Raw genomic sequence first — 13,874 nt, 5'->3', positions numbered from 1 at the left:
GGTACAGAGGAGATTTACCAGGATGCTGCCTGGTTTAGAGAATATAGATTATGATCAGAGATTAAGGGAGCTAGGGCTTTACTCTTTGGAGAGGAGGAGGATGAGAGGAGACATGATAGAGGTGTACAAGATATTAAGAGGAATAGACAGAGTGGATAGCCAGCACCTCTTCCGCAGGGCAAGAGGACATAGTTTTAAGGTAAGGGGAGGGAAGTTCAAGGGGGATATTAGAGGAAGGTTTTTCACTCAGAGAGTGGTTGGTGTGTGGAATGCACTGCCTGAGTCAGTGGTGGAGGCAGATACTCTAGTGAAGTTTAAGAGACTACTAGACAGGAATATGGAGGAATTTAAGGTGGGGGATTATATGGGAGGCAGGGTTTGAGGGTCAGCACAACATTGTGGGCGGAAGGGCCTGTAATGTGCTGTACTATTCTATGTTCTAAGTCTATGTTCTATGACTGATCAGTTATTACAGATAGGGCAATCTATAATAACCATCAGGATATAATAATACACGATAAACAAGCAAGAACAACTTACTTAATAGACACAGCCATTCGAAACACACACAACATATAGAAATCAGTAAGTGAAAAACACCAGAATTGTGCTGAATTAAAAGAGGGAACTGAAAGACTTCAGAACATGAACAGGGTATATAATGCCCTGATAGTATATCTACAAGTGGAATCATCACAAAGACACTACACAACAACATTAAACAATTAGGGCTACACAGTAATATCTGTGTAAATCTTCAGAAAACCACAATATTAAACACCACTAGAATAGTCCAGAAGTTCCAAGCAATTGAGAAATGAATGTGCTTGGCTATGCGGTACCTCAAGTTTTACCAGCTTGAGCTGAGAAAAAAATAATAATCATAATTTGCTCTTAGTAAATAATGAGGAGAAATATTCATTAAAATCCCACCATATACTGAAGCTTGAATTGAAATGTCCCTGTTGATCTCTAACGGGATCTACTCTTTCCATTACTACCATTTTATTCTTAGTATAGAATAATATATAATAATATATATTATAGAATCTTTGGGGATTTTTCTTAGCCTTATCTGGCAGATCTACCTCAAAGCCCTTTTATGCTCTCTTGTGTATTCTTAATCTTTTTATAGTGTTATGCCGTTGGCCCCCTCCTTTGTGAAAATCGCAAGAACTCTAGTTAAGGGGGGGTCAGCTGACCCAAAAGAGAGACGTGCGAAAGACCACGTTCTCTCAAGAAGCAGACTAACGGTGACTTCGATTATCGTCTCATGGAAACCACGTGAAAAGCCCTCGGGCAAAGTGGGCTGGTTAAGAGAAAGATCGCATTACCTGCAACTTGATTGATACCTGCGATCCCGTGAAGAAGTATAAAGGCGGGTCTGAGGGGAGGACCCTCAGATGCCCCAGCAGACACGAGATCGATTCCCGTGGGAGCGGGACGCCATTTTGAAGGAAGCTACGTGCGCTAGATTCCGACTTTGAATCTGTGGCTAAAACCAACGAAAGACTGCTTTTAAAATAACAACGGGGAAGTCTGCTCCCCTGATTCCAAGGATTTGCTCTGCCGAGACGACGGGCAAGTGTGCATCTTTTCTAAATTGTAAAGGAAAAAGCCTGCAGACTTCTGAGTGACTCTTTATATTTCCAATTGGACTCAGTATTATATACCCTAGACAACGAAAGAGCTTATTTCTGATTGATTATGGTTACACCGGTGTTTTAGATTGAGTTTTGACGATTTGAATGTTTTGTATTAACCATACGTTTGTGCCCTTATTGAATAAAACGTTTGAAAATAGTAGCATCCGACTCAGCTGATCCATCTATCTTTGCTGGTAAGTTACCTGGTTACGGGGTTTACGTAACAAGTGGGGTGCTCGTCCCGGATTTGAAACCAAACGGGAGGGTCAGTGAATCGGGCTGTAAGTCCAAACTTAAATCTGGTTACGCAGGTAGTCAGACGAGAAACCAGCAAAGATGGATGTGCAGGAATTTATGGGAAACCCGACGGTAGGGGCGCTAGGGAAAGCTACAAAATCAGACTTAGTAAGTTTGGCGCAGGCCTTAGACCTCACAGCGGTGAAGCCAGTAATGAAAAAGCAGGAAGTGCTAAGGGTCATACAACAGCATTACGTTGGGAAGAAGGTGTTTACAGCTGAGGATTTGGAAAATATTCCCGAAAGGAGATTAGTGAGTGGGACAAATCAGGCAGAGTTGGAGAAAGCAAGGCTGGAATATGAGTTTAAAATAAAGCAGCTAGAAATAGAAGCAGCTCAGAAGGCTGCAGAGAGAGTAGCTGAGAGAGCCGAGAGAGAAGCTGAGAGAGCCGAGAGGGCAAGAGAAGCCGAGAGAGAAGCCGAGAGAGCCGAGAGGGCAAGAGAAGCCGAAAGAGAAGCCGAGAGAGCCGAGAGGGAAAGAGAGCAGGTGTTCAAACTAAAGCAGCTAGAAGCAGAAGAGAGAGAGAAACAAAGGAACTATGAATTGGAGCTGGACAGGCGAAAACAAGAGCGAAGAACTCAAGGGGGAGAGAAAGAGGAGGGGTTTGATATTAGTCGGGCGTTGAGGTTGGTCCCCCCGTTCGAGGAGACGGATGTTGATAGTTATTTCTTGCTCTTTGAAAAGGTGGCAGAGAATCAGCAGTGGCCCAGAGAGCAATGGGTGGCGTTGTTACAAAGTGTGTTACGAGGAAAAGCACAGCGGGTATATGCCGCGCTGCCCACAGAAAGGGACGGGAATTATGATCAAGTAAAGGAGGCCATTCTCCGAGGTTACGAGTTAGTACCTGAGGCGTATAGACAAAGGTTCCGAAATTTAAAAAGAGGGTGGAATCAAACGTATACCGAGCTAGCCCATGAGAAGGGTGTGCTCTTGGACCGTTGGTGCACAGCTGAAAAGGTGGCCGAGAACTATGGGCGTCTCAGGGAGCTAGTTTTGATTGAGGAATTTAAAAGTTGCGTTCCGGAAGAGATCCGAATGTATTTAAATGAGAGGACGAATCAGTCCATCTCAGAGATGGCTAGGCTCGCAGATGAATATGCCCTAACCCACAAGACAAAGTTTTCCTCGCCAAAAAGTTACCCGAGAGACCGTCGGAATGGTAGGGACAGTCCACCGGCTAAGGGAGAAACTCCACCGGGAGCTAGCACAAAAAGTGAGGATAACAGACAAGAAACCTGGAGATCTCCTGGTTTCAACTGTTTTAATTGTGGAAAAGTGGGACATATTGCATCAAAATGCACTGCTCCGAGGAAGGAGTCGGAACGAGGGAAAGCAGCTATTTCCATAGGCTGTGTTGCGTCGATCTGAAAATCGACAAGCAGGCCCCAGACAGATGGAATACAGGAGGGGCGGGAGACATTTAGGTCCGAAGGAACCGTGGCTTTGAAGGAAGGGGACCCCCCAATTCCCGTACGAATTTGGAGAGACACGGGGGCGGAACTATCGTTAATTAGCCGTAATGTGTTAAAATTCGGCCCTCGCACGGGGGAGGTAGCCCTTAGAGGTATCGGGAACCGAACCGAGGTCGTGCCTTTGCATAGGGTCTTTCTAGATTGTGAGTTGGTGTCGGGACCAGTAGATCTGGGGGTCCTGCCGGAATTGCCAGGAGAAGGAGTGGACGTCCTTCTGGGTAACGACCTAGCGGGTGGGAAGATGGGTGCCGCCGTGAAGCTGACCACCCAGCCCGTGAGAGTTGAAGACCCTCCCTCAGAAAAAAAATTCTATCCCGCATGTGCGGTCACTCGCAGCATGTCGAAAAGGGCCGCTGAGACCGAGAGCGGGTGGAATCTGGCCAGTTTTGATTTGGCCGAAACTTTTTTACCGACTCTGTACCAACGAGAGTCCGAGGAAGGGAAAACGGAGAGTAGGGTGGAACGAGTGGGAAATAGAGAGGAGGTAGACCGGTCCTTAGCCAGAAGAGAGTTTGTACGGGAACAGAATGGTGACGAGGAGCTGGTAGCCTTGAGAGAGTCGGTTCTCTCCGAGACTGAACTGGAGGCAGAGCCAGAGGGTTATTATCTCCAGGAGGGGGTGTTGATGAGGAAGTGGAGACCCCCTGCGGTGCAGGCCGATGAGGACTGGGCGGTGCTACATCAGATAGTAGTCCCGAAAGTATATCGGAACGACATTCTTGACTTAGCCCATAAGGGACCTTTAGGCGGGCATTTGGGAATAAAGAAGACCGTGGAGCGGGTTCAGAGGGAATTCTATTGGCCCAATCTGAGGAAAGATGTTACTGAGTATTGTAAAAGATGTCATACCTGCCAGGTGGTGGGTAAGCCGAATCAAGTTATCCCTAAGGCCCCCCTCCGACCTATTCCCGCATGTGAGGAGCCTTTCTCCCGAGTCATTGTGGATTTTGTGGGACCCTTACCTAAAACTGCGAGTGGGCGGCAGTATATCATGACCCTGATGTGTGCCGCTACACGATTTCCCGAGGCCGTGCCTCTGGGTAGTATTAGGACCTCTGCGGTGGTGAAGGCCCTTATCAAATTCTTTACCACCGTGGGGCTACCCAAGGAGATACAATCAGACCAGGGAAGTACATTCACGTCGAACGCATTTCGGCAGATGATGACCCAGCTCGGGGTGAGGCAGATTATGGCCTCTGCATACCACCCGGAGTCACAGGGAGCGTTGGAAAGGTTCCACGCTACCCTAAAGACCATGCTTAAAGCTTATTGCCAGGAGAACGTTCGAGACTGGGATGAGGCTTTACCCCTTTTGTTATTTGCCGTAAGGGATACAGTCCAGTGCTCCCTGGGGTTCAGTCCGTTCGAGCTGGTTTTCGGTCACAGGCCCAGGGGACCCCTAACCCTACTGAAAGAAAAATGGTCTAACCCGACCGCCCAAGTCAGTGTGGTCGACTATGTGCTGAAATTCCGGGAAAGACTGCGTCAAGTATGCGCCTTGGCAAACGAAAACCTTAAAGCCTCTCAGGAAAAAATGGGTCAGTGGTATAACCAGAGAGCGAGAGAACGAGAGTTTCACGTGGGCGACCGGGTCCTGGTCCTATTCCCGGTAGCTACTCACCCCCTGGGGGCGAGGTTTCAAGGACCATATACAGTGCGTAAGAAAATAGACTCGCTGAATTACGTGATCGAAACCCCCGACCGACGAAAGCCGACCCAGTTAGTTCACGTGAACATGATAAAAGGGTATCACGAACCCACCCCCCCGGTTGTTGGCGTGGCTATGAAAGCCGATGAAGTTGGGGGGGACGGTAAGGAGGAACCAGAACGGTTCGACAAGATAGGTATAGTCCCTACCAGATTAGAGAACTCTGTCGTATTGGCGAATCTTGCGGGTAAAGTTGGCCACTTAAAGCCTGAACAGCGGGAGCAGGTAATACAGCTCGTTAACCGGCATGCAGACTTATGCCCAGATGTTCCCCGAAGGTGTAATGGGACACAACATGATGTGATAGCTACCTCAACCCAACCTATTAAACAAGCCCCTTATCGGATGAATCCTGAGAAAAGCCAGCTGGTAGAGAAGGAGATTGAACATATGCTAGCTGCTGGGATAATCCGCGAATCCTCATCCGCGTGGGCTTCTCCTTGCGTGGTTGTCCCAAAGCCGGACGGGACCATACGATTCTGTACCGATTATCGGAAGGTCAACGCGGTTACCCAGACCGATGCTTACCCTCTTCCCCGGGTGGATGATTGCATTGATCAACTGGGGAAGGCAAGGTACATCACAAAAATTGACTTGCTAAAGGGGTACTGGTGCGTTCCTTTAACGGACCGGGCTCGAGAGATTTCAGCCTTTGTCACCCCGTCTGGGTTGTACGAGTACAACGTTATGCCGTTTGGGATGAAAAATGCCCCAGGGACATTTCAGCGGATGATAGACGCTGTGATAAAGGGGTTAACCCACACCAAGGCTTATCTTGACGATGTGGTAGTTTGGAATGACACCTGGGAGGAGCATCTGGGGGCTGTAGAAAGTTTGTTTACCCGAATGTCGGCAGCCCACCTTACTGTAAACCTCGCCAAGAGTGAGTTTGGTCATGCCACGATCACCTATCTGGGGTATGTGGTGGGAGACGGGCAGTTGGCCCCTGTGCAGGCGAAGGTCCGGGCTATTTCCGAGGTCCCGGTACCCTCCAACAAAAGGGCCCTGAGGAGGTTTCTGGGCATGGTGGGATACTATCGGAAATTCTGTAAAAATTTTGCGGACATTGCGCTCCCCCTTACAAAATTACTGCAGAAGGAGGAAAAATTTGAGTGGGGTCATTCTTGTCAGAATGCCTTTGAAAAGTTAAAAGCCGTACTGTGCCATGACCCGGTGTTAAAAGCGCCCGATCTGTTAACCCCCTTCTCCTTGGCCACGGACGCCAGCGATGAGGCGGCAGGAGCAGTCCTATTGCAGCAAGCGGGGGATGGAGTGGAGCACCCGGTAGCATATTTCTCTCGGAAGTTCAATAGACACCAGAGGAATTACTCTACCGTGGAAAAGGAATTGTTAGCGCTTGTGTTAGCGATACAACATTTCGAAGTGTACATTTGTCCGGCGCAAAGACCCCTAGTGGTCTATACTGATCACAACCCGCTGGTATTCTTGAACAATATGAAAAACAAAAACAGAAGGTTATTAAGCTGGAGTCTGATGCTACAAGAATTTGATATTAAGATCCAGCACATAAAGGGGAGTGATAATGTGCTAGCGGATTGTTTATCCAGGTGTTGAATTAAGTATGCGATGTATGGCACGGTAGGGTAAGGTACTAAAGAAAAGGGGCACTGTACTTGTTACCTGTTTAGATACTGACTTGAATGTATAACAGTAGTACTCTGTGAAGAGAAAAGCTTGTGTAGTATGTAGATTCAAAAAGAAAGAGAAAAAAAATCCGGTGTCAACCTGTTTTTAACCGCTGGTTAAAACCCATTATGGGGGGAGGTGTTATGCCGTTGGCCCCCTCCTTTGTGAAAATCGCAAGAACTCTAGTTAAGGGGGGGTCAGCTGACCCAAAAGAGAGACGTGCGAAAGACCACGTTCGCTCAAGAAGCAGACTAACGGTGACTTCGATTATCGTCTCATGGAAACCACGTGAAAAGCCCTCGGGCAAAGTGGGCTGGTTAAGAGAAAGATCGCATTACCTGCAACTTGATTGATACCTGCGATCCCGTGAAGAAGTATAAAGGCGGGTCTGAGGGGAGGATCCTCAGATGCCCCAGCAGACACGAGATCGATTCCCGTGGGAGCGGGACGCCATTTTGAAGGAAGCTACGTGCGCTAGATTCCGACTTTGAATCTGTGGCTAAAACCAACGAAAGACTGCTTTTAAAATAACAACGGGGAAGTCTGCTCCCCTGATTCCAAGGATTTGCTCTGCCGAGACGACGGGCAAGTGTGCATCTTTTCTAAATTGTAAAGGAAAAAGCCTGCAAACTTCTGAGTGACTCTTAAGACTTCCGTTGGACTCAGTATTACCCCCCTAGACAACTGTAGAGCTTATTTCTGATTGATTATGGTTACACCGGTATTTTAGATTGAGTTTTGACGATTTGAATGTTTTGTATTAACCATACGTTTGTGCCCTTATTGAATAAAACGTTTGAAAATAGTAGCATCCGACTCAGCTGATCCATCTATCTTTGCTGGTAAGTTACCTGGTTACGGGGTTTACGTAACAATAGGCAAAGGATTCATTCTCCACAACTTCTTAAACCTAATGTATTCTTCTTCATTTTGGACGAATATCTTTTGTCAGCCAGGGTTCCCAAAACTTGCCAGGGTTACTCTTCACTCTAACAGGAACATGCTACTCTTGGACTCTGATACCACACTCTTAAAAGCCTCCGCCTTGCCATTTATTCCTTTCCATTCAAATATACTCACCCAACTGACCTGCTGCCTAATTTCTCCAAAATTAGCCCTATTCTACTTAACACTGCAACCAGTGGATCTGGCCTGAACTTTCCTATCATAGGCTTAAAACTAATAGAATTAATGTCACTAAGCCCAAAATGCTCCCTGACAGACTCTTCTGTAACTTCTCCTACCTCATTCCCAAGGGGAGACTCAGTGTTACACTCTCTCCAGTATGTCTCTCTATATATTGACTCAGGAAGTTTTCCTGGAGACACTTCACAATTTTACCCTTTTTATAACTTTAACACTCTGGATAGTCTAAGGAAATTGAAATATTCTACTAATATACAGTAACCTTTGACTAATACAGTTCTTACAATGATGAACATTTTCTGTACACACCTGATCCTCAAGTTCCCACTGACTATCAATATAAGCCACTGGAATGACCCTCCTGTCCTCCCCATAGAGTCATTGGATGCCTTTGCTCTACTGCACCATCACTATGTCTATTTGCTTAAACTTTATACATTTTCTTACCCGAATCTGACCCCCAACTCTAGTTGAAAGTTCTAACTACAGGATAGATACAGAAATTTTGTAATGTTGGACACACTGCTCTCTCTGAAAAACACCTCTAACTATGTATCACCAGCAGAGAACCAGGTTTATGTTGTCTGTAAGGGAAGCTGAAAACACAACCCGAGACTGTGAGACTCCACTAAACATGAAAGTAATGTAAGGATATGCATTAGTGGAAGAACTTTACCAATACAAAGGTGACCCATGAATTCTGCAGTAAGAAAATACTTACACAGCATGGGGCTCTTTGAATCTGCCAACCTGCTGAATCTGGTACATGAGATCGCCTCCATTCACATACTCCATCACAAAATACAAACGCTCCTGGTGCAGAAACAACACAGGGTGATAGAATAACTTCTCACAGCAAACAAAGATTAACAGTACAACACACTAGAATATCTTCACAATTCACTGCCCCATTTTCAGCCAGAACAAACTTTTTTTGTTTGTTTCTTCTGTAACATTATGATTCCAAGAACAATAAACTAGGATATAGGATTAATTCAGAGGAATGATCAAAACTGCACACTCTGCTCCAAATTAGCCCCATCAACGTTGTTAACGTAACATCCCAACCCCTGTATTCAATATTCTGATCTATGAAGGCCAATATGCCAAATGCTCTTTTTATGACCCTATCTACCTGTAACACCACTTTCAAGGAATTACAGATCTGTATTTACAGACCCCTCTTCCAATTCCCTGCTGTTCATTGTGTAAGTCCTACCCAGGTTTGTCCACACAAAGTGCAACATCTCACACTTGTCTGCATTAAATTGCATCTGTCATTCTTCAGCCCAGTTTTCCATTTAGCCCAAATCCCACTGAGAGTTTTGATAGTCTTCCTTGCTGTCCATTACACCTCCAATCCAGCTGTCACCCACAAATTTGTTGATCCAGTTTACTACATTCAGATCAGTGATACAGACGACAAACAACAATGGACCCAGCACTGATCCCTGTGGCACTCCACTAGCCTCAGGCCTTCAATAACAGAGGCAAACATTTACTCCCACTCGCTGGCTTCTCTTGCTAAGTCAATGTCTAATCTACAGTAATTTGCTACCTCATACAGAATGCCAAGTGAATGCGCCTTCTTAACTAGCCTACCATGCAGCACTTTGTCAAAAGCCTTGCTAAAGTCCACAGAAAACATCCACTACCTTTATGCATCAACTTTTTTGATAACTTCCTTGAAAAATCTCTATAATATAGGTTAGACGTGACCTCCCATACACTAACCATGTTGATTACCCTAATCAAGCCCTATTGAATCAAATGCTTATATCTGGTCCTTGAGAATACCTTCCAATAATTTACTCACTACTGATATCACATTGATGCCTATAATTTCTTGGCTTATTCTTAGAGCCTTTCTTCAACAATGGAATAAGATTAACTATCCTTGAGTCCTCCAACACCTAATTCAGAGGAATGATCAAAACTGCACACTCTGCTTCAAATTAGCCGCATCAACATTGGCACCAGAGGACAGATAATGTTATATTAAATACCTCTGCCAGGGCCCTTTTAGAAAGCCTTGGGATTCTCCTTCACCTTGTCTCAGAGCAACATCATGCCTTCCTTTAGCCTCCTGATTTCCCTGTTTCTTATACTCAAGTGCCTCATTTGTTCCTTGCTGCCTATACCAGCTATGTACCTCCTTCTTCTTAACCAGGACTTCAATATCTCTCAAAAACCAAGGTTCCTTAAACCTGATAGCCTTGCCTATTATCCTGATCTGTACTCCCAAAATTTCACTTTTGAAGGCCTCCCACTTACCAAGCATCCCTTTGACAGCAATGAACTATTCCAATCCTATTGCAAGATCCTTTCTGATGCTATCAAAATTGTTCTTTCTCCAGTTTTGAATCTCAACCTGAGGACCACACCTATCCTTCTCCATCTGGAAAATGATGGCATTATTATCACAAGATCCAAAGTGTGTCCTTACCCAGACTGCCTGTTTAATTCCTAAATAGGAGATCCAGTATCACAATCTCTCTTACACATACTGCCTGTCTCATTCCTAAATAGGAGGTTCAGCTGAGGAGTAACAACAAGATTATAAGGGTCGGCACAACATGGAGGGCTGAAGGGCCTGTAGTGTTCTATTGTTCTAACCCTGACTGGTAAAACATTGTTTCTGGAAATAGCAATGAAGACTCCTTCTACATCCGAGTACGATGGTATTCACCCAGGACTTGCATGACTGACAGTAGTGAAAAACAAGAGGAAGCTATTGACACATTATGAAGGAAGCCCTGAACACCACCAGCGATGGAGAACCTTCATTGCCACCCTAAACACCAGCAGCATAGTGTGTGGTCCTCCTTCTCACCATTGACTCTAAATGAACACACCACTGTTGTCAGGGATAGGGTTCCTGTTATCCTCACCTACCAACCCATCAGCCTCCATCTTCATCACATAATTCTTTGAAGGAATCCCACCAGAAAATGCATCTTTCCCTCCCCCCAACTTTCTGCTTTCCACAGGGATCACTCCCTACGCAACTCCCTTATCCATTCGTCCCTTCCCACTGATCTCCCTGCTTGCAAATGGAACAAGTGCCTCACCTGCACCTACACCTCCTCTCTCACTACCATTCAGGACTTTAAACAGTCCTTCTAAATAAGGCAACACTTCTCCTGTGAGTTTTTTGGAGTCACTTACTGTGTTCGGTGCTCCCAGTGTGGCCTCCTGTATATCAGTGAGACCCGACATAGATTGGGAAACCGCTTTGCCGGGCATCTATGCTCCGTCTGCCAGAAAAACCGGATCTCCCAGAGGCTACCCATTTTAATTCCATTTTCCATTCCAATATGTCCTTGGCCTCCTCCATTGTTGTGACAAGGCCACGCTTAGGTTTGAGGAACAATGCCTAATATTCTGTTTGGGTAGCCTCCAGCTTGATGGCATGACCATCGATTTCTCAAACTTCCAGTAATGCCCCCACCCTCTCCCATTCCCTTGCCCCTCTCTCATGTTATCTCCTTGCCCGCCCATCGCCTCCCTCTGGTGCTACTCCCCCTCCTTTATTCTTTCTTCCATGGCCTTCTGTCTCTTTCACCAATCAGCTTCCTAGCTCTTTGCTTCATTCCTCTCCCTCCAAGTTTCACCTATCACCTGGTGCTTCACTCTCCCCTCCTGCACATTTCAAGTCTACTCCTCAGCCTTTTTTTTCCAGTTCTGCCAAAGGGTTTCAGCCCGAAAGTCAAACGTACTCTTTTCCAAGATGCTGCCTGACCTGCTAAGTTCCTGTGTTGCTCGGATTTCCAGCATATGCAGATTTTCTCTTGTTTGCAGAGATTGAATGACTGGGAGAAAGTTTGACAGTTAAAGGTGAGAAAGTGTAAGGGAAATTTCAAAGTAGACTGTAATCTAAACAGAGAAGTGCTGTGGTGAGTACAGAGGAATCTCAGTGTAACTGTGTACACATCATTTGGAAGGCACAACAAGTGATAAGGAAGTCAAATGCTTGCCTTTATGCTCACCTACTTACCATGGTCTGGAAGCAGGAGTGCAGTTGGGTCAGGAACTGGGGTTTCCCGGGAGCAGCCAGAACTCTCTTCTCCACCATGGTACACTCTACATCATCGTCCTGGATCACCACATCCTTCTTCAGGATCTTGATGGCATACAGCTCATCAGTGCCCTTTCTTTCAGCTAACATCACCTGTAGAGTACAGACAGGGCATACAACACATAGACACATACAGTTCACAAAGAAACACAGGCTGAATACTGTAAGCTCAGCCTACTGAGGAGTGACTGAAACAGCAATTGTTCTTCTCCTGCCTTATAGCCACAGGCACTAGCTCACGGCCCAGTAAGCATGTCCAGGTCATGCTTCAATGTGAATCAAAGCACTGACTGCCAGCATAACGCAGCTGACAACCACATTATTTTTGCTTAACAACCATCCAAGTCTTCCAATGCAGTGCTAAATAGGACCATAAATCCCATTTGATTTTTTTTGTGCGGAAAAAAATCTGACTGGCACAGGAGGGCCAAAGGCTGGATCTACACCACCTTTGACAGTGTTACTCTCCACCCTACAGGTTTCCTGACCTAAGCAATAAGAACACAGAGTGAGGGTCTAAGATGACGGATTGCGGGAAATAAAGGACTTGCGTTTATATGGGACCTTTCCTGGATTTCTCAGGGCCTTTGACAGCCAACAAAATGCTTTAGAGGTGCAGTCTCTACTACATAAAAGGTATTGGAACAAACAGCCTGAGTTCAGCAGGCACCGAGGTGATTTATCAGCCCATCTGTCCATGTGATGGTGTGACTCCAACTCCCTTTTCTCAATATAATGCCTTGCATATTTCACACCCACTGACAGAGTGAGCACTAGAGCCTGTGTTTAACACATCCACAAGGGGATTCAGTGATAGGCTGATTCATGCACTCACACTACTTTGACTCCTACACCTTGACTCAGCTCACCTGCACCGCTACTCTAACATCCTCTCGTGAAGTTGCAGGGAAAAATTCTCCCCTAAATAATTTAACTCCAAATAAATGCTCCTCTTCAGCTTTTATATCTCCATTGGTACTGCCTCTATAAATGAGTTGCTTGATTAATTCTGTGCATCTGGAAACACACCAAGAGAGTGTACCCAACCACCAGAGTAACACCAACATTCACTCCATCTTCAGTTTCCAGCAGTTGCTTGTTCAGGAGTTCCAGAATTTCTGCTCTCTCCCTGACCACATTTATCTTCTACTTCCAGACAGATCACCCTTCACTGGAAATCCTCCCATTCACTCTCTCCACCAGCATATGTGGTGTCTTTCAGTCTCTCTTGGTTTCTCACAGCCTTGACACTCCCTCTGTCTTCTGCTTCTCTCTGTAGCGTTAATGTGACTCGGACACCACAGTATTAAACACACACGTTTATTCACCAGACTTCCATTTTACAAAAACCCCCGCATTCTGACGTCATACGCACTCTGACCTATGAATACTCACATAATACATTACATCCTCCTTCTCAAGTTTTTTTTTACAATACTGTGAATTACCAAAACAATGCCTCTAGGTATGACTTTCTAACATTACAACAGCCATGACATAAACTAATAAAATCTTAACTTCTTATACTGTATTCTACATTGTATCTTACAATACTAACAGCAGTATATTTTCTTTTACTAACATAGACTAATAAACCTTTTATTTCACACCTTGGAACTTATAACATGTGTGATTTTGTCTCAAACTGTGCAAGACTGTAGGTAGATCTAGTCTCTGTATCTAGCTGGAAGTTTGACTTGTCTCCCAGACCTTGTGCGATAGAACTGTGACTGTGCTTGTCCTTCAGAGTCAGTCTCTCGAGTAACCTCTGTGTCTGCATTTCCACCTCGGTCTGTCTGTGCCGAACATTCACCGTCATTGTGTCGTGGGGTTTCGTCACGCCCCTCACTCTTGGTGTCGTTTGTTTCCATGTCTGTATC

General features: G+C 45.5%; 1 protein-coding gene across 2 annotated transcripts in view; it reads right to left on the bottom strand.

Moving 5' to 3' along the window:
• LOC140735836 (protein kinase C beta type) overlaps positions 1 to 13,874 on the bottom strand; it is a 372,385-nt gene that overhangs the window by 67,446 nt on the left and 291,065 nt on the right. For both annotated transcript variants that reach the window (XM_073061348.1, XM_073061347.1), the window contains exons 10-11: positions 11,914 to 12,087; positions 8,638 to 8,729 (exon numbers count right to left, since the gene is read on the bottom strand). In XM_073061348.1, coding sequence (XP_072917449.1) covers positions 8,638 to 8,729; positions 11,914 to 12,087 — 266 coding nt within the window. The remainder of the gene's footprint in view (positions 1 to 8,637; positions 8,730 to 11,913; positions 12,088 to 13,874) is intronic.

Source organism: Hemitrygon akajei, chromosome 11, assembly GCF_048418815.1.
Source record: "Hemitrygon akajei chromosome 11, sHemAka1.3, whole genome shotgun sequence".
Taxonomy (NCBI): domain Eukaryota; kingdom Metazoa; phylum Chordata; class Chondrichthyes; order Myliobatiformes; family Dasyatidae; genus Hemitrygon; species Hemitrygon akajei.
Note: the sequence above shows the minus strand (reverse complement) of the source record. Positions and strands in the feature narration are given on the sequence as shown.